This window comes from Chiloscyllium plagiosum, chromosome 12, assembly GCF_004010195.1.
Source record: "Chiloscyllium plagiosum isolate BGI_BamShark_2017 chromosome 12, ASM401019v2, whole genome shotgun sequence".
Lineage (NCBI taxonomy): Eukaryota > Metazoa > Chordata > Chondrichthyes > Orectolobiformes > Hemiscylliidae > Chiloscyllium > Chiloscyllium plagiosum.
Window position 1 is genome coordinate 8591917 of NC_057721.1, and position 21729 is coordinate 8613645.

General features: G+C 38.5%; 1 protein-coding gene across 2 annotated transcripts; it reads right to left on the reverse strand.

The window, feature by feature from the left end:
* Nucleotides 1-950: 950 nt before the first annotated feature.
* LOC122554959 (SPRY domain-containing protein 7) lies at nt 951-17815 on the reverse strand. 2 transcript variants are annotated; one of them, XM_043700429.1, is made up of 5 exons: nt 17707-17815; nt 8852-8968; nt 7172-7338; nt 5016-5118; nt 951-3680 (listed from the first exon to the last, which is right to left on the reverse strand). In XM_043700429.1, exons 1-5 carry the CDS (start codon nt 17810-17812, stop codon nt 3583-3585), a joined length of 591 nt encoding a protein of 196 aa, XP_043556364.1. In that variant the 5' UTR covers nt 17813-17815; the 3' UTR covers nt 951-3582. The 2 variants fall into 2 exon arrangements, with proteins under 2 accessions (XP_043556364.1, XP_043556365.1); XM_043700430.1 differs by lacking the exon at nt 17707-17815 and adding an exon at nt 14426-14854.
* Nucleotides 17816-21729: the final 3914 nt, after the last annotated feature.

Consider the following 21729-nt stretch of genomic DNA (forward strand, 5'->3'; position numbering starts at 1 on the left):
TCCCGCCTCAGGCGACTGACCCATGTTAAATTGCCCGTAGTGTTAGGTAAAGGGGTAAATGTTGAGGAATGGGTGGGTTGCGCTTCGGCGGGTCGGTGTGGACTTGTTGGGCCGAAGGGCCTGTATCCACACTGTAATGTAATCTAATCTGAGTGCTTCAGGAATTGGAGAACTCAGAAGAAACCAAATAATCTAAAGTAATATTTTTGCACCATTCCTGTCACATCAATCCCAGATTCACTTGCAGCTAGAATGCTTCTCTTAAAACAAAGGTCATACAAGACTATTCCTGGTTGCAGCATCTTGCGTATGCTAAGGTCAGTAAAAGCTGCAGATAACGCTTCAACAAAAGTTGTAATAATTTAAAGACTAAATCCCTGTAAACAGCCTGTTTGACCTTAAAAGAATTTGTTACAATTCAGAGTGGAAAACCAAAATTTATTTTTACAAAATAACATTCAACTTACTTCCCAAAATCTAATTTTAATAATTGACAGGCAAAATATGTCAATGTTTGTTACATGCCAGTGGTCACAAATTAACAGTGTATTTCAAACAAACGTTTTAGTTAAATGTACATTTATCTTAAAGTTTAGTATTGTTATTTTAGAGTTAACCACACTCACTTGACATATTTCATATCCTTGGCACAAACCAGTTTTGCCACTTTGCATGAGCAATACAAAGCAAACAAAATGAAATACACAAACAGTGAACTCACTTGCCCTTTTGGCTCTGAGTTTACAGTACACTACTTCACCAACAGTTGATAGCAATTGAAAAAGAAATAGAATTCCGTTTCAATGTTAAAGAAAAACTATTCCTGTGCACTAATGCCCATGAAATTTCTTTTCCAAACTTTAAATGAAGCTACCTGCATTTCTTACCCCATTTCAAGATTTTGCTTAAAACCTACCTCTTTGGTTCTGTGTTCAGTTACTTATCCAAGTCTTGGCAAAATGTTAACCGACTGTCCAAGCTATTGTCCTTCACAAACCATCTGAATTTTATTTAAGGCAGAAGTCAGCAGGCAGCCCTACATGTAAAACAGCCCCCCACATTAAATACACACTGCGAGGCTTCGTAATGTGGAAAATTTGTAGTTATAAAATGGGTCATGGGAATATAATCAAACTAACCAATTGGAGCTATACTAAGGTTTGTATATGTAATCATCATCTTTTTGGAATGCTTTGTAAGGGTCTGTAAACTACTTTACAAAGATACATAAAAATATTGGATTAAGTAGGGAAGAGCAAGGAAATATCTTCATTCTAGACATGTAGAATAAAAACTCAATCTCTATAGTTCAGCGAGCAGATAGTTCAGAAGAATACTAGATGATAAACTCGACTAGGTAAACTGTGCTGGGATAGCAATTCATTAGAGTAAACTAGTGAAAACAATTTAAATCTAGTAAGGGAAGGTGTTATTGCACCATGGGCTTGAAAGAAGCTATCTGGAGGCTGAAATTGTTCCTGATGCAAATAGTGCATCATTCTACACTTCTCAATGCTTTAATTTCTCTTTAAAAACACAGACAACAGAAAAATGATTATCACTAGCATTTAACCGGTTTCAATGGTATGTTTCTGATATTTGGATAGAAATTGATTTTTCTTTACAATGGTAGCTGAGATGATAATGAAGGCCTCTGCAATGAGCTAAACCATCAAAATGTTCATTACACAGTTCCACTGACATCTAATGTACAGTCCTTTGTGTTTGTGAAGTACCAAAGATATGGTTCTCCAAGTAAGTGTTTATTCCCATTAATCACTGTAAAAGCAACCTTAATTTGTCTGAACTTAGGGAACATTGTTCAATGATTTAGTAAATAAATATTGACTCTCCTAGGTTCATAACTCTACGTTCTGATTACAGTTTCTAGATTATTCAAGTGCCATAACCCCCTCACAAATGTCTAAAATTTTTCAGAAACCTGAACTCACTCAAATATATTATGCACATGGCCTAAGGTTTGCTTATATAACCACAATATTTCCACTGTACAATATTAACTGTTTTATACAACTAGTGACAAAGATAGATAATACAAATGACATATGTGAATACTTTGGTGATCTATACAATGATTTTTATGAAAAGACATTAAAGAATATCCTTTTATGAAGATCATTCACCCTGACAGTGCAATTCATGCTATTTTGGATTTCTTTCTTAAAAAGCACATGATTTCACAGAAACACTGCATAATGGACGCAATTCACATTCAGTCCAAAGGTGTACACTGTGCCAGGAATGAAGATTTTGCATGATTTTAATCATTCAATAAAGCTGAACTTGAATTTCTTTTGAAAGTGACTTGACATAGCCACTTTCCCCTGTCAACAAAGGCTTTTTTTTTAAGGTTAAATTATGGGGAATATTTTATTTTTCTAATTTTCCTTCTGTTGCTTAATCTTGGCACAGGCACCTTTTAATCTGAAGTCAAAGGTGACTGTGATAATTTCCTTTGTCAGTTACACATGTTCTAATGACACATTGTAGATCCATCCATAGAGCGTAATTCCTGCTAATAAGGCACCAATGGGCCAATTAAATAAATATTATCATTCCTGCCCTCTACTCTAAAACAGACAAACCTCTTCTATTTGTTTCTTTTCTCTCTCTTTCACCCCCTGGTTTTGTATCTGCTGTAGATTTATCCATATTATCTAGTTGTGATAAAGGATTGTTTATCTTCCACAAAACTGTCTGATCTGCTTAATGTTTCTAGTATTTTGTAATTCCAGCATTATTGTATTTTGCTTTTAAAAAAGCAGTTGTACTTTCTAAGAGGGAAACTAATCCAAACGTGATCAAGCTTTTGGGCTCTGCAATTCTTGTTTAGATGATAATCACCTGAACAATTGACAGTCTGATCATAAGTTTCAGGTTACTTTTGTGTCAAAACAACAAAGGCTTCAAATTCTGAACTATGGTTGTGACTTTGTAAATGTTTTATGTGCAATGGTGTACTTGTTCAATGATTAAAGATTCAAAGAAGCAAAACAGAATCAAGGAACAGAGCAAGGTGAAAGATAAACGAACAGTCTGTAAAGCTGACAACCATAAGTGAGAATTGCACGGGGAAAATAAATCAATTGTAGAAAAGAATGTATTTAAGGAGAAAACATGCTGTGATGAAAGGAAAGCACTAAAGACCAAAAAAATCGAGCTGTAGGATTAAAATATACCAAATTAAGAGTACAATAATTTTCAGCTATGTTGGTACTGTAATCTCTTTTGAAGGTACAGCGATTGTGGTGCTGTATACCACTGGGAGAAATAACTAATTTTCTTTATCTTCCACTGAAAACCACATGTGTAAGAGCTAATATTTACTGCACATGTTTATACATCATTGCTCACTTTTAAAAAGTGCTGTTCCCATTAATAAACAACACAAAGACAAATGCATGATAAACTGGAATTCTGTGTTGCCAATTATGGTACTGACTAACTCAAACAGCTAACATTCAAAACTGCAAACAAAAAAAAAATCACATTACAACATGGCTAGGCAGGACCTGGCGAGGCGAGAGTGCAGGAGTGTGTATATGTTTACGCAGTGAAAAATCAGAAGATCTGCTGTTCAAACAAAATCTTTTCAAATCCAGGAGGCGGAGGGCTGTAAAATTCACTGAACTGGCAATCCAAAATTGCACTGTCATCAACTGGAAAAGAAGATGATAAACGATCAGACAACTACTTGCAGGTACTCTTGACTGGAATTTTAAAAAATATGAAATGTAAGGTAATCTAATTTGGTCACTTACTGCGCAATCCAATTTGTACAGATTAACAGTTGATACTCATCATTAATAAATTCAAGGTGCTTTACAGAAATATTAAAAGGTAATAAGGTACTGAGCTACAGAGACATTAGGTCAGATTATTAAAAGCTTAGCCAGGGGTCGTGTAAAAAGCGGCATAATCTATTTTGAGGCAAATGTACCTCATTTCTAATGTATTTAGAAAAAAACTATACAGTAATTCACTTTGAACCAATGTTCCCTCTATATACATGCACGCACACACATGACATAGTTGCTTTGAGCCACAATCACTTCAATTTTAACCAGTAGGTGGTATTAGCAGAAGCAGTTAGGGAGCAGGTTGCCTGCCTTTAATTTATTTTCAGGGCATATGGGTATTACTGACTAAGTTAACATTTAAATACCCATCCATAATTCAACTGAGGTGGTGATGGAGAATTGTCATCTTGAACCACTACCGTCTACCTGTAGTGCGATAACCCTGACCCTAATCAGTGTTAATGGGAATAGAGTGCCAGGGTTTTGCTGGAGTAACTGTAAAATAGTTCCAAATCAGCATGGTATTTTGAGTGGAGGGGCACTTGCATTTGATGGTGTTTCTTTGCAGCTGCTGCAATCATCCTTCCAGGTGGTAAAAGGTTTGGAAAGGTGCTGTCTAAGAAGCCTTGGGTGAGTTGTTGCAGTGCAACTTGTAAAAGTACACACTGCTTCCACACTGGACTCTTGTTGGAGACGGTCAATGCCTGGTACTCAAGTAGCACTAACATTACTTGCCTTTATCATGGCAGGGGAAGGAGGAAGCAGTATTTTGAAATGGGGGGGGATAGAATTAAAAAGTGCATTGTAATCAATGCAGAAGGGTCAAGAAAATTTAAGGTCATCTGTAGTTTGCCTTCTAAGTGTGCAAAATCATATGAGGATGACACCACCATTGGTTGCCTTGAACTATAGCCTCTTTCCTAGAAGAGGGTACATAACTATAGGCTCTGGATCTTTGCAATATTTTGCAGGAATATCAAAACTCTTAGAACCTGAAAATTTGACCCTCAAAAAAAAAAGCCATTCAATATTATTGTTTATATATACTTGCTGTTCATTCTTGTTAGATATAAATTGTGACATCAATTCTGCACTGCCAAATTTTAAAACTTTGTGGTCCCTGAGGATACATCCATGTGAGTAGTTCATGAAGACAAATGTAATACAAGAATTTTAGTGCGTAAATTGACTTACCGTACACAACCGGATACACTGTGCCCCTAATTCCAGATGCTGGACAATGCATATTTTTTCCATTCAAAAAAATGTTTAGTTCCACATGATCATAAGTGAGTCCCTTTTTCAAAAAAAATGAACTTTCATTACTGTATAATTCTGAAGCTACATGCAACTGTAATAAACTATACATAGAGAACAACTCAATCTATATACAAGAAAAATTCAATGAAAAAAACCTCAATTGTGTGTCCTTAATTTTGCGTCCCTTCAAAATTAATTCACTACCATACCTGTCACTCATGGAATAACAAATTTGATACTGAAAAATGGGGTCAAATAACAGCTTGGTAACAATACACACCTGCAGCCAGTTCTTGGCTGAAACAAGAGAACTTAAAAGGTGTGTAAGTTTATTTCTTGAAAATCTGAATAATTTAAAACATCTTTCCAAAAGAGTTTGATTCTGTGCAGCAGAATCTGGTTCTACATCAATGATTCATTCTATGGTAAATTCCTAGCATCTTTATAGGAGCAAGCAAGGATGCACTGGATAACTATCAGGCACATCAAACTTATACTAATGTTTTTCCCGCCTAGTTCAAGAATTGTGAGGGTCAGTCCAGTACATCTAGAGAAGTGGTGACCTAGGAGTAATGTTCTGGGGACATGGGTTTGAAACCCACCATGACAGCTGGTGAAATTTGAATTTGATAAAATCTGGAATTAGCCTACTGACAACCATGTAACCATAACTAATTGTCATTCAAAGAAATCTTGGTCTGACCTACATGTGACTCTAAATTAACAGCACTAACTTAACTACCTCAAATGGTCTAGCAAGTGTCTCAGCTCTGTTAAACTACTACAAAGTAGAAAGATAAGGAGGGGAATTCTTGATTACAAAGGGCATGGAAGATTATCAGGGATGAGGTAATATAGGGAGGACATTAAAATCAGAGCAATCATTATTTTACTGAATGATGGAGCTGGCTTGAAAGGCTGCTTCTCTTAAACTCTCTTCATCCATTATGCCTGTTCTCTCAACTGCTATTGATCTCTGAAATAAGTTATCTAAGCAGAACATCTTGTTTTACTCACGTTAAGATAGCATTAAGCAAAATACATTACCCTTTCACTTTGAACTAGCTAGGGTAAAAGTGTGAATACCTGGCGTAGCTGTCAATTCACTATCATGGTATATTGTATTTATAAAAGTAAAAAAGTTTTGTAAGTTTTAAAGAGCCAACAGCAATACATTTATATTGTCACTTTGTTTTGGTAGATAGCAGTTAATATTAGTTGGGTGACTCAGCATAGCCTGATACAATGCTACTATGATATTAGCTACAATGACAGAGTAAACCTTTTTGTCAAACAAGGGAAAGTCAAATCACCATCACTTATGAATTTCCAATTTAAAAGAACTTTCCGGATAACTGCCTGAAATTAACACTGATTTGTCTTCAATTTGTAATTGTACGTGATCATTGCTTTTTATTTACTGGAAGCCGCTACTATGGTGGCTAACTGACCACATTTTTATAAAAAAGTTTATTCATGGAATGTTGGTGTTCCAGGAGAGATTGGCATATGTTGCCCAAACTTATCTGCTCTTCAGTAGATAGTATGAAATGCTTTCTTGAATCTTTGCAATTCATATAGGTAAGTAAACCCACAGTGCTGTTCAGTAGGAAATTATTTTAAACATGAATCAGATATATGAATTTGGTTGTATTAAAACAATCTTATAACCTATAACCATGGCAGCATTAATCAGGAAGTGTGACAATGCCACACAAATTTAAATCAGGGTAGATTTTAAGAAGCACCTTAAAAGGACAGTGGGTATTTAGTGAAGAGAATTCAGAACTTAGAGGCCAGACAGCTTTGTTACCCAATTCACCAAAAGCAATGTCTACATTTAGATTGAAGGTTGAAGTTACAAGGAGAGGTGAAGTCTTTCTATATAGAAGGGGATGCAAGTTCATTATCACTTCTCTAGAAACAATGTACATGCAAAAAGCAATACTTCATTCAGTTGCAGCAGCCACAGCTGTAGAGATATCAGGGAGAATTATCCAAAACACATACATTAAACATAATGCATTGAGGAAACTATTGAAAACCAAAAGCCATAGATAGAATCTGCATATCCTAAATTTGTTATGTACCACAACATCTCCTTCCTGAGGAATACTGTTAGCTGGAAGTCTGTTTCGTTCTTCATTATTGTGATAAATGGCTCCATCGTGTCGAAGCACCAAACTTTGTGCATCCCGCCCAAATGGAATCTGATTAAGGTTAGCTTTTTGGGTAGCAACCCCAATTCCCCAGACTCCTGAAACAGAATAAGAGTATAATATGGTTACAATGCATATCTATGTCCTCAAGTCTAAGCTTCAGCTCAATTTGCTTCAATTTACAGTCAGAGTCGTACAGCACGGAAACAGATCCTTTGGTCCAACGCGTCCATGCCGACCAGATATACTAAATTAATCTAGATCCATTTGTCAGCACTTAGCCCATATCCCTCCAAACCCTTCCTTTTCATATACCCATCCAGATGCCTTTTTAAATGCTATAATTGTACCAGCCTCCACCAATTTCTCTGGCAGCTCATTCAATACACATACGACGCTCTGTGTGGAAAAGTTGCCCCTTAGGTCCCTTTTTGACTCTTTCCTCCTCACCTTAAACCTATGCCTTCTAGCTCTTGCTGGGGAAAAGACCTTGACTATTTGCCCTACCCATGTCCCTCATGATTTTATAAATATCTATAAAGCATGGTGTGATTGAAAAACAACCTTGAAAAATTTAGCCTCTTAACATCACAATCCAAAATTCCCTTGCATTTGAAGCTAAACACCAAATAATTTAAGAAATATAATAATTGCTATTCTACTTGCAACAAGGATCTTTTGGAAGATCTAAGACATTGTGCCAGAAGGTTAGGAGTGGGCTGATGTTTTGAATTGCCTACACTATTTAGTTCATTGTTTCATCTGATATATATTAGTATATCAAGTCTGGGAACACTAAATGTTCCATAAATACAGAGGGGGAAATAAAGTTAGCAGTCTGGACTGCTTGCTTGCTTTGTGGATGGACTTTACAACAGCACAGTCTAAGCAATAGATTTGGGTCAACCCAGTTCTGTCCCGTTTATATGTAACAAAAGTGATACTAAGGAAAGGCTTAATAAAATGGAGTAAAACATACACTGGAGAAAGCATAAAACCAGACAAGCAAAGGTGAATGGTTATGTGGAAGTTTATTTCAAGGTTACTTTTTTTTGAAACAACACAAAAATGGAATTTCCTTCCAGAATTTGCTTATGTTTATAAAGCAACCTTTTGCATAGAAATAAATCCCAAGATGCTTCACTGAAAATGGACAAAAATATTCAGCCAAAGGAGGAGATATTGGGAGAGGTGGTCAAAATGGGTTCTTAAAGAAGGGGAAAGATATATAAAAAAACAAGTTTGTGCAGTACAATCAGATGGCTAATACAGCTAAAGGATGATGGTAGGGAATAAACCATACAGAAGAAATGCACCAGATGCTAGAGTCAAAATAGTAGCAGTTTCTTCTAAAACTGAAATATTACTATACTAAATGTCACCTGATATTCTAGTTGAAAGTTTGTTCACTTTGAAATATGATTGTAATCTGGTTCCAGCTCAGAAAAGACCTACGCCCAGTAAAGATGGAATAGCAGAATTTTGTTGAGATGCTTAAAAGGGAATGATGACACTTGGTAGTGGGAAAATATGAAGATTAGATCAAAAGTAACACAAAATTCCCATTAAAATAATACAGTAGGGCCTCCCTTGCTCTAACATCTTACTCACCTGTTGACTGGACTTTGAATTCAAAGTAACTTTTGTTCTGATGCAAAGGTGCATTGGCCAAGCAGCCTCCTGTACCACATATTCTTCTGCCGTTTTTCACAATTACCACATCAGTTCCTATGAAATAGACAAATCTGTTAATCTGAACAAAACTAGCAATAAGAAAATATGAACAGATTTTTCAAAGTTAGTTCATGGCTTTAGCAATTCTTGATCTTTTTTCAAAGACAAAATTTTGTACTTGTGTACTGCCAAGCGCTACTCATGAAGTTAATTAGAAATGCAGTATTCACTACATTGTTGAATGAAGGCTAAATATTGGCAGCAAATTAGAACTCATGAAATGCAAGCAGGTTAGGTCATTTAGCTCCTCAAACTATTATGTGGGCGGCACGGTGGCATTGTGGGCGGCACGGTGGCACAGTGGTTAGCACTGCTGCCTCACCGAAGGGCCTGTTTCCACACTGTAATGTAATGTAATCTAATCTAATCTAATCCTCCACTGCCATTAAGATAATAGCTGAACCTTGACCTCAAAGTTCATTTTACTAGAAATTTTTTCCTATACTATTCATAGCTATCATAGACTCACCCCAACAATCTAACAATTTTCTGTTGCATACCTGTTAAGGCAAACATATCCTTCCTCACGTATGTGAACCAAAATTGTGCACAGTAATTCAGGGTGACCTCACCAAAGTCCTGTACAATCGACTCTTTCCAATATCCAAATCCTTCTGAATAGCAACATAATAGTTTCTCACCATTTGAAAGTACACTTTTTCCACTCTTACTGCCAAAGTGAACAACCACATTTTTTTGCCAACTTACTTAACCTATTTTTTAAATCAGTCATTGGGAATGTTGCTGGGTGGCCCAGGAATTTTTGCCCAGCCCTAGTTACCCTGAAGAAGGTTGCCTTCTTGAATCGCTGCAGTCCATTTGGTGTAGATAGACCCACAGTACTTTTTGGAAAGGACTTTTCCCAATATTTTAGTTTCAAACAAGGAGGATGAATGGCTTGAAGGGGAACTTGCAAATGGTGATGTTCCCATATATCTGCTACCCCAGTTCTTCTGGATAGTGGTGGTCATGGGTTTAGAAAATGCTATATAAGAAACATTGGTGAATTTCCGAAGTGCGTTTTCTAGATGATAGAGTGTCAATCATGGAGAGACTGATTGGCACCACATCCACAATCAGGTGGGCTTCTTTAGCTTGAACAAAGTTAAGTGTTGTTGGAGCTGCATTCACCTAAGAAAATGGAGAATATTATATCACATTCCTGACTTGTGCCTTGTAGATGGTGTACACTGGGGAGTCAGAAGGGGAGTTACTTGCTGCAGGCCTCTTAGCCCCTCAACTGTTTTGGCAGTATTTATATGGCTAGTCCAATTCTGTTTCAGGTCAATGTTAACCCAGAGGCTATTGTGTTGTAATTCCAGCTGATATTATTACTCAACAGGTGGTCTCTCATTTTTCAAGTAAGTTCATGGCTTTAGCAAATTTTGATCTTTGTTCAAAGACAAAATTTTGTACTTGTGTACTGCCAAGCGCTACTCATGAAGTTAATCAGAAATGCAGTATTCACGGCATTGTTGAATGAAGGTTAAATATTGGCAGCTGAAACATAAGCACATAATGTGACAGATTTTGATTTAACAATAAGTTTCTTAACAGAAGAAATGATAAACATAGTAGATAATTTGGTTTATGCTAACAAAAATGCAGATTTTAAAATTATAATCCTATAACGTCCTTTCATAAATTGAAGTAAAACAAAACAGCTTTTGTAAAATACCTAAAACCATCCCTATACAGTATCCAAAACCAGTCATACAATCTACACAACAGACTCCCTGTCTCTAACACTTAAATTGGTTAAAACATGCCTGCTGACATGTGAATTATGGAGAACTGTGCATGGGTGTTAATCCTGAAATATGCATTCTCACTTCTCAACATCTCTAAATCATTGTGTAGATGTTAGATGTTATATGCAAATGCTGCACTGCGTATGCACAAGAGAAGCGAGATTTTGAAATGGGGTCAGCGGTGTGGAGTTAAGATGTGAACTCGGGGGAGGGGAAAGGCAGTGAGGACACAAATGCATGCATGTTCGGGGAGAGGGGAATTAAGTGATACATAGCATGCACATGGTGGTGTCAACAAATACAGCTTTTAACTGTAGGCTGGAACTACAGATAGCTTCTGGAAGTTACTATCCACCTGATCTTAAATTAACTCAAGCTTTAAATAACCTCTTCAGGTCTAGGACCAACACTAACTCTTTACTCTAAAGTGATTTAGTTTCACTGTTCTTTCTCAGGAGCACTATCTTCATTCAAGCAATAACCTAGTGGTATTACTGCTAGTTATTAAGCTGGGGGCCCACATTCGAATCCCACCATGGCAAATGGTAGAATTTGAATTCAATAGATTTTTAAAAATCTGGAATTAAGAATCCACTGATGACCATGAAATCACTTTCAGTTGTCAGAAAAACCCATCTAGTCTGGCCTGCGTGACTCCAGACCAACAGCAATGTGATTGACTCTTAGTTGCCCTCTGAAATGGCCGAGCAAGCCAAACACTACAAAGTTTCAATGAAAAGAAGCCGGACAGGTCACCTAGGCAGCGGAAAGGAAACAATGCTGAAATTAAGAAAGCTGTCTCAAGACTAGTCAAGCAACAGCCTGATATCATAAGGTATGATTCCGTAAGTATGACTATATCCCAGACACCATCACCATCCTTGGATATGTTTGTCCTACTGGCAGGACCGAGTCAGCAGGGGTGTTGGGAGGGAGTTGCCCTGGGAATCCTCAACATGGGGTCCGGACCCCATGAGGTCTCATGGCTTGAAGTTAAACTTGGGGAAGTACCAGAGGTTTCGTTGCCCATGTTGAACAACACTTGGAGGAAGCATGGAGGGTGGCAAGGGCACACTTCAATGTCTATCACCAACAGTGATTCAGCATCAGTACTATTGATCGAGCTGGTCGGATCCTAAAGGACATAGTTTAAAAACTCTGGGTCTGCAACAGGTGCTGAGGAAACCAACATATTGTCCATCTGCCATTTGCAAATGCATCTGTCCAAGACTATATTAGTAAGAGTGACCACCGCATAGTCCTTGCGGAGACAAAGTCCTACCTTCACACAGAATAACCTCTCTGTTGTGTGGCACTATCATCGTGCCAAATGGGAGACTTCAAACAGGTATAGCAGCTCAAGACTGAGCATCCATGTGGCACTGTGGGCCATTAGCAGAACTGTACTCAAACACAATCTGCAACCTCATGGCCTGGCATATCCCCACACAGCCATCATCAAGCCAGGAGTTCAACTCTGGTACAAAGGAGAATTGAGGAGAACATGCCAGAAAGCAACACCAAGCACGCCTGAAGATAAAGTGTCAACTTGGTGAAGCCACCCAACAGGACTACTCGGATACAAAACAACAGAAGGAGCAAGTGATATATAGAGCTAAGTGATCCCACAACCAACGGATCAAATCTATGCTCTGCAGTCCTGTCACATCCAGTTATGAACGGTGGTGAGTGACTAAACAACTCATTGGAGGAGGTGGCTCCACAAATATCCCATCCTCAATTGAAGAGCACAGCACATCAGTGCAAAAGATGAGGCTGATGCTTTCGCAGTAACCTTCAGCCAGAAGTGCTGAGTGCATGATTCATTTCAGCCTTGTCCAGAAGTCCCCAGCATTACATAACCAGTCTTCAGCCAACTTGATTCACTCCATGTGATATCAAGAAATGATTGGAGACACTAGATACTGCAAAGGCTACAGACCCTGACAACATTCCAGTAATAGTACTGAAGACTTGTGCTCCAGACATTGCCATTCCCTAGTCAAGCTGTTCCAGTACAGCTACAACAATGTCATATACCTGACAAGTTGGAAAATTGTCCAATTGTTTCCTGTACATAAAAAGCAGGACTGGCCAATTACCATCCCATCATAATGTCAATCATGAGTTTAACAAAAAATTCTTGGAAGATATTTGTCAACAGTGCGACAAAGCAGCACATACTCCGTGACACCCAATTTGGGTTCTGCCAGGACCACTCAGCTCCTGACAGCCTTGGTTCAAACATGGACAAAAGAGCTGAATTCCAGAGGGGAGTGTGACTGTCCTGACATAATGGCTGTATTCGACCAAATGTGGCATCAAGGAGCCCTAGAAAAACTGGAATCAATAGGAAAATGGGGGCAAACTCTCTGTTGGTTAGAGTCATGCCTGACACACAAGTTGTGGGAGGTCAGTAATCTCAGCTCCATGACATCTCTGCAGAGTTCCTCAGGGTAGTGTCATAGGTCCAACCATCTTCAGCTGCTTCATTAATGAGCTTCCCTCCATCATAAGGTCAGAAGTGGGGAAGTTGGCTGATGATTGCACAATGTTCATCACTGTGACTCCTCATAATGAAGCAACAAGATCTGATCATCTGGATGATCATAGCCTGGCATCCACAAATGCCAGGCTATGATCATCACCAACAAGAGACAGTTAAACCACTGCTCCCTGACCCACAATGGTGTCAACATCATTGAATTCCCCCACTGTCAACATTCTGGGGGTTACCATTGCCCAGAACCTCAACTGGACTCACCACATAAACACAGTGGCTACAGGAGAAGGTCAGAGGCTAGGAATACTGCAGTGAGAACTCAACACCTTATTCCCCAAAGCCTGTCCACCATCTACAGGGCACAAGTCAGGAGTGTGATGGAATACTCACCCACGTGCCTGGATGAGTGCAGTCCCAACAGTACTCAAGAAGCTTGACACCATCCACGATAAAGCAGCCCATTTGATTGGCACCACAGACACAAACATCCACTCCGTCCACCAATGACCTTAAGTAGCAGCAGTGTGTACTATCCACAAGATGAACTCTAAGATCGTGAGACAGCACCTTCCAAACGCTTGACCATTTCCATTGAGGAGGACAAGGTCAGTAGATATATGGGAACACCATGACCTTCAAGTTCCCCTCCAGGCTACTAACCATCCTGACATGGAAATAGATCACCTTTCCTTCACTGTTGTTGGGTCAAAATCCTGGAATTTCCTACCTGATGGCATTTTGGGACAACCCGCATGTGGACTTGCAATGGTTTAAGGCAGCAACTCACCACCACCTTTTCAAGGGCAACTAGGGATGGGCAAAAAATGCTGGCCATCCAGCAATGTCCACATCCCACAAAATGAATAAATAAATAAAAACACTTCACATGTCTGCTTAAAATCAGGAATAAAACTAAAAAATAATCAAGTGTTGGGTGTTTTTCTTGAACTTAAAAACTCTGACCTTCTAAATTGTAGCTGGTTTGTTTTGTTCCAGTTGTATAACCAAAGCACATCATACAATAAATTCTAAAGCTAGGCTTCAAAACTTGCTTTAAATAAATCACCAAAGAACAGTGAAAATGTATCTGAGACATTTTCATTATTCACCAATGGTCATTGTACAAGTTCTATATAATACTTACAATAATTACATGTTAACATTAAATATACAAAGAACACAATTTTTTTCACTCACCACACAGTATCTGGTAATGTACGCTCTCAAAGCATCTGTGATTATAATTTATTTTCCAGGCTTGTAAACAGTTTTCAAACTGTGTGGCTGGAGAATTAAGCTCCATTGAAATAATAATAAATACTTCTCAGAAAGTCAAAGGATTGTGGCCCATGTGAATAAGTTTCTTCTTCCATGTTGTTGCAGATGTGTATTTCAAAGTTATGTCCAGCCAGTAAAGACTCAATATCTCTTAATCAATGGTTAATTTTTTAATGATATGTAGTTTTGTTTTGCAAATTAAATGGTTAATTGTTCTACCCCCATATCATTAACTTGCAGTAAAATAGTCCCTAAACAATGTCTCTGCCTTCAACAGCCAGCTTGAAGAGCTTTGCATAATTCAGCATGGTTAAAAATAATGTTGGCAGTAGATTGTTCAAATTTTCATCGATAACTTTCATTCATTCTTTCAGCCTTTATTCAACAAACCTGGTAAGGATGCAACGAGTGATATGTTCACAAAAAACATGATAGAGTCCACTTATGCCAACATAATGTAAAATCTCACATTTTATCTTAGGTCCAGGAAAATCCAAAGTAACCTTTGTTTGTCTCTCTAGGTGTGAATTCACCTTTTCCCATGGGTATGGCCCAGCTAAGTCACCTTGGCCTTTCTAAGTTCACTTGTGGCCAAAATTAAAGCATTTTGTAGCTGATCAAAACAGTTCAGCCAAAAAGGTGCAAATGCTCCTTCCAGGTTTGACTATAAACAATGTAACTGATGGAAACAGCACAATGTCAAAGTCCTCTAGTTACTTTACTGATTAATTGTAGGAACATTGGTACATTTTTCATTCCAAATAGCATGACTGCACTGATAAAGTCCATCTGGTGTTTAAAAATAAAACCCAATATTTCATCAGCTCTCATAAGCTTTCATCACAAGACATAAGAGCAGGAGTAGGCCAATCAGTTTACAACGCCTGCTCTATCATGGCTGATTGAATAATCCTCAACTCACTTTCTAACCTTTTCAGTATAACCCTTGATTTCCTTATTGATTAAAAAGTTGCCTAGCCCAACCCTGTATGTACTTAATGACCCAGCCTTCTGTGGTAAAGTTTTCCACCAATTCACTACCCTCAGAAAAAAATCCTCCTCATCTGTCTTAAGTGTCTGACCCTTTATTCTTAGATTATGCTTTCTGGTCCTAGACTTTCCAACAAGGCGAAATCATCTTTCTGCATCTATTCTGTCAAATCCCGAAAGAAGCCTGTATGTTTCAATAAGGTCATTCTTCATGATTACAGGCCCAATCTGCGCTCTCTCCTCAAAAAGAGGGTCCTTCCATATTTAATATCAGTGCAGAGAAGTTTCACTAGGCTATCTCCAATGCCAATATCTTTCCTTAGAAAGGGAGCAAAAAACTGCTCATGGTTTTCTAACTATGGTCTGACTAAAACCTTGTATATGTTTAGTGAAACCACCCTACTTTAATACTCCATTGCCTTCCCTATTACCTACTGAACTTGTATTCCAGCTTTTAGTGATTCATCTATCACATAAAGTTATTATGTAATATCAGCAGCTAACAGGTTTAACATTTTCCTTTAATCTTTTGTTCTAATTTTATCTCAAGTGGTACATCAGGGTTTAATTACAAACTGAGTCACAGCAAAAATGCTCCCTTTCAATACAATGATTCTTTAGCATTGTACAATTGAGTTGTAAAATATGAATACTCTTCATCCAGGGTGGGTAAGAATGCTCAATTATATGTAACAAATGAGTTACAATTGCTTGAAATATGAAATGTAAATTGTAATATGTTTCCACATGCACTTAAGCCTTGGACTAATTAGCATGCGGGAAAAAGTAAGGACTACAGATGCTGAAGAGTTAGAATCAAAGTATGGCGCTGGAAAAGCACAGATAAGGCAGCATTCAAGGAGCGGGGAGTCGACATTTTGGGCATAAGCCCTTCAGGGATGATTGTGATAGGGAGGGTGGGGCAGATAGGTGGGGAGGAAGATGGACAGGTAGGACAGGTCAGCAGGGCATTGGGGATTGGATCTGGGATGACGTGAGGGGAGGGGAGATTTGGAAACTAGCGAAGTCGACGTTGATGTTGTGTGGTTGATGGATCCACAGAGACCAGTAGTAAAGAGCTAATGGAAAAGTTTTTTTAAAATTTTGAAGTCACTGAGCAAGAAAGCAGTGATACTCTTCCTTGGAGGTTCACCTGGTTGAATGTTACTGGAAAGACCCCCGCCTCCCCCAAAACCTCAAAAGTCAGAATACCAAGATCTGGGGGAAACAAAGTGAATTCCTAAGAGTAGTGATGTTCTTTGGTTTGGTCCCAAAAGTACAAAATCTTTAAGAATCTGAGATATACAGGGAAGTCTTGGATGGAAAAAAATAGACTTTGGGATTAAGGAATAATGGTTTACAAAACATAGCACTAAATTAGTAGTGCATGTTTTGTTTAGTTGTTGTACAGGGTCTTTTTTAAATTTAAAGTGTGAAATCATGACTTATCGTTTCATTCAATACACAGGAGTTGCAATTTTGATTTTAAGTCCCTCTCCAAATCATAACATGATACTGCATTGCCAGATTTATTTTTCTTCGGCTGTTATCTTTCCTACATTTAAAATAAATAATTATTTAGTAAATGAATATTATTAATCGATGCTCAACGCCTAGTGGCGCATTGGTATCACACGCCTATCAACACTACCTTGTATCAAAACGCCTAATGACAATGCCACAACCTAACAACACTCCGATCACAATGTACATCAGCATCTAATATCACGATAACTAATATCGCCCAATGGCAGAAAACTGGTCATATGTTGGGCTACTTAACACTGACATTTTGAGATTAGCGTTATCGAGTCAATGAATCAAGTTAGGCGCCTCTGTCTAAAATTGGGAAACTACGATTCTTGATCTTTAGAAGCCGCAGGAGACGCCAATTAACAATATCGTTGTTAAATACAAATATCCAGTTAGTACACTATAGTTTAAGTTCGAACAATTCTCGAGCCGAAGGCTCAATCATGCATCACAACTGCGTGTAGGGAGTGGGCTGCTGTAATGTATGTGATGCACTGTAGATGTGTTTAATTTCAGATGGTGCACATCAAACATGCCTCATCTTCAAACACTTTAAGTGGCGAGTACCCGCCGGGGGGGTGACGCCGAGGAAATAACTGGTATGAGGAAGTCTGATGATTTGCTTTCGGAGGTGAATCCTAATCATAGGTGTTAGATCCGGCCGCTCGCTGACTCACCCATGTGCTGTGTGTCTAACTGAACAGCAGGCATTTCTTTCAGCTGAATGTGCCCAGAGCCTCCATCCCCACACCATCTCAGGCAGCACAACACTGACGACGCCATCTTCCCAACGTCCACCTACCGGACGTCACCGGCTCCCCAAACGCGCGGTGACGTCACGAGCGCGACGCAGCCTGCCATCGAGTGAGCCACGCCCCCATTAACGTCACCCGGCCGTTCGACCGGGCTTACACATTATGCCTGGAATTGGCGCTGGTTCTGATTGGAAGTGGTTTCAATAACAAAACAACCACTTAGACAGATTCTAACACGTTTCACGGGCAGGGGTGTGGCTGGGTCAAAATTGCTGAGAATCCTAATTTGATAGCACGCTCACATTGTGGACTGCAGCAGTTCAAGAAGATCCCACCAACTGTACCAAGGGCAAGGAGGATTGGGCAATATATGCCTGCTTTCTTAGAAGTCGCTGCACACCAAGAAATGATAAAAGTCGAGACAATTCTCTGAAAGTTTCACAAAAAAAATGCAGAGTAATGACAACTCAGTACACTTATGGTAATTTTATTGGGGGAGGGATGGTTGGCCAGGGAGATTTATTCATTAATGGATGAGGAGGTCGCTGGCTAACCCAGCATTGATTGCTCGTCCCTAATTTCCCAAGGGCAGTCAGGAGTCAATCACATTAGTGTGGGTCCGGAGTCACATGTCATCCAGACTAGGTAAAAATGGCAGTTTTCTTCCATAAAGGACATTAGTGAACCAGCAATAGACAATGGATTCACAGTCATCATTACATTCTTAATTCCAGATTTTTAAAAACTGAATTCAAATTCCACAATCAGTCATGGAAGGATTTGATTGAGTCCCCAGAATGTTAACTGGGTTTCTGGATTAATAGCCCATCTCTAATACCAACGCAACATCATCTTCCTGTTGGGTTTTCTTCATTGAATATTGGCATTGGATATTTTATGTTCAACAATAGGGTACAGGTGGGCAGGGAGGTTGGTTTGATTAGTTGGCTAGATGACTGGTTTCTGATGCAGAGTGATGCTAGCAGTGAAATTCAATTCCTGTGCGTGCTTACTTTACCATGAAGGACTCTCCCTTCACCTTAGATGTGGTGACCCTCAGATTAAACCACAACCAGTTGTTTCAATTGAAAGAGCAGCCCTATTCTCCATTTGGATTATGCTGTTCAAAAAGGCAGACAGTTCTTCCTCCATTTAGGGTCACATCACAAAGAAGTCCAAAAATGTAGCATTATCCTAAAGCTCATGATAGCCAGAAGTTAAGGAACTACCTGTTTAAGGTTATGCCAATTTAAATATTTTAAATAAATACTTTGATTTTTAATTTAAAAAGTAATTATTTTGTGGTTTTTGTCAACTGCCCAGCTTGATGGGATTACCTTTGCAAAAGTCTGCACTTGCCTATACAATCATAGAGCATTTCAAGGAATAGATTCTCTTTCTTTGGTCTCTGTGAAGAAAAAAAAATTCTCATCTCAAATGGGTGATCCCTTATTTTTAAATATTGACCCTTAATTCTAGATTCTTCCACAAGAGGAAACATCTTTTCAATATCAACCAAGTCAAGTCCCCTCGGGATTTCACTCCCTCCACACTAACACTCAGTAGCTGCAATGTGTATCGTCTGCATGTTGCATTGCAGTAATTCTTCTTAGCCAGCACCTTCCAAACTCACCTCATGCTTATATAGAAATATATCGCCATTCCTTCAGTCAAAATGCTGCTGTTTAGCAACTTTAGTCACAGTTGGTTAGAGAGTGTCAGTATCTACGTATAAACTAAAAATATCCAGTTTTGATTTGTGGTTATTTCCAGTTCAATGTTAGGAAAATGAAAACCATTATTTTGGGCTCCTATTACAAACTCCTGTAAACAGTTCCATCATCCTTCATCAGTGTCTGATTTGAACTTAGTCTAAACTTCTTACACTAAATCCTCTCCATTAAGACATGGAATGTCTACATCCACCTCAGTAAATATTGACCAAAACCCACATTACTACTTCCAAATATTTTTAAGTCAGGTTGGTGTGTGGCTTGGAGGGGAACTTGGAGGTGGTGGTGTTTCCATGTATCTGGGACCCTTTAGTTTAGAATTAGTCAAGCTTTGACTCATTACTGAGTGTGGTTGTCACATGGCACTCATAAAAAGGCCCGCTTTACTTAGGTCAGACTCAGTTTTTTATGACGTCAATGTTTACAATCTTCACTGATTCAGGGAAAAGTCTCCATACACCTCCAAAAAGAAACTTAAGAAACTTGTAAGATAATCAATTGGACACTCTTTGCACTCTGCAAAGTGGCAAGTTAGTTGTTTCTTCATAAATTTGATCCAATCTCTATAAATCGATCCAAATCCAAAATACTGTAAGATGCTGGAACTTTGAAATAAAAATATATACTTAGTAGGTCAGTCAGCAGCTATGGAGAGGAAAAAAGAATTAATAATTTAACTTGATGACTTTCAAAAGCATGAAGAATAACTTGATCTCCCTCTCCACTAATTCTCAATGTATCAGCCATTCTTCAACTCTGTTCAAGGTAATTCGTAATTAGTTTTCATTTATAGCTACATTAATCAAACTGTTCCAACGTGATACACCTTTGAGGTAGGTGAGACTTAAACCTAGATTCTGGTTTAGAGGTAGGGTCCTTACACTGTTCCACAAGACCCTCGGTTTTCATTTAGATCATGAAACTTTCCATGAAAGTGACTATTGATGGCTTGATGTAGCAGGAACCCCAAAACTGCTATTTCATAAAAATGTTTGGTTCAGGTTATCAGGTTTTCCCACTCAACTGCATTCCATATTTTAACTAGATTCCTTGACTTTTGCTGCCACATTTAAAGTCATACCAGAAAGTATGATAGAAAGGAATTTCAAAGTAGGATCTCATATTCTCCACCCCACACCATGAATGACTCAATGCTCTGCTTTTCTTTGCTGATCTGTTTGAAATCAACTCTGCAACCAAACTAAAAGGGAAGGCAAGAAGATCTGGACAGAAATTAGCCTAGCTGCTGCTTCGACTATTGCCTCTGTTGCTCCTCGTTGAGAGAACTGGGATGAAGAACTTCAGTTATGTGGACAGATTGGAGAAATGAGCTAATCTAATTTGGGACAAGAAAATATGTATCCCCTACGTGGGATATTCAAAATTATGATGGATCTGGGAGAGTAGATGGGGAAATATCTCCCATCAGCAGCAGGATAGCAGACCACAGACACCAATTCAAATTAATAGGCAAAGGAAGCGATGTGAAGTCAAATGTTTTATACAGTGAATGGTTAGTTCCTGAACTGCATTATGTTATGGCCAAGTCTGAAGGAATGAATGAATTCCTCTCTTTTAATTCATGATTGTAACAGAGTTAGAACTTTTTAAAAGATATGCTTTTTAAATTCAGTAAGTATGTGATTATCTGTAAAGGATCCTCAGTTTACTGTGACGTGGGCAAGGAGGGAAGAACTGACTCCCCTTTTTTATTCAACCACCATTGCATAGTTTGATCTTAACAAAGTTAACTTAAAATAAAGAATCCTTTCTCTTTCCCAGTGCCAATGTTTGTTTTTTAAAAGCAGCCAAGTTAACCAAGTTTTCTTCAGTTATCAAAATACAAGGGAAATTAAACACAACAAACATACCCATAAATTAGAAATGATCATAAACTAGATGACAGTTAAAAAAAATGGGATTCAGTCCTTGGTTTGTCCCTGCAAAAAAAATGAGGAAGTTTGCTGCTACTTTCCCTTCTGCTGTGGCTTCTCTATTTACACAAACATTGTTGACTTTGTAGGATTTTGACAATAGTTTGGAACAGCTTTTGCACAACAATGATGACTTGCATTTAGATAGAACATAGAACAATACAGCATAGAACAGGCCCTTCGGCCCACGATGTTGTGCCGAACATTTATCCTAGCTTAAGCACCCATCCATGTACCTATCCAATTGCCGCTTAAAGGTCACCAATGATTCTGACTCT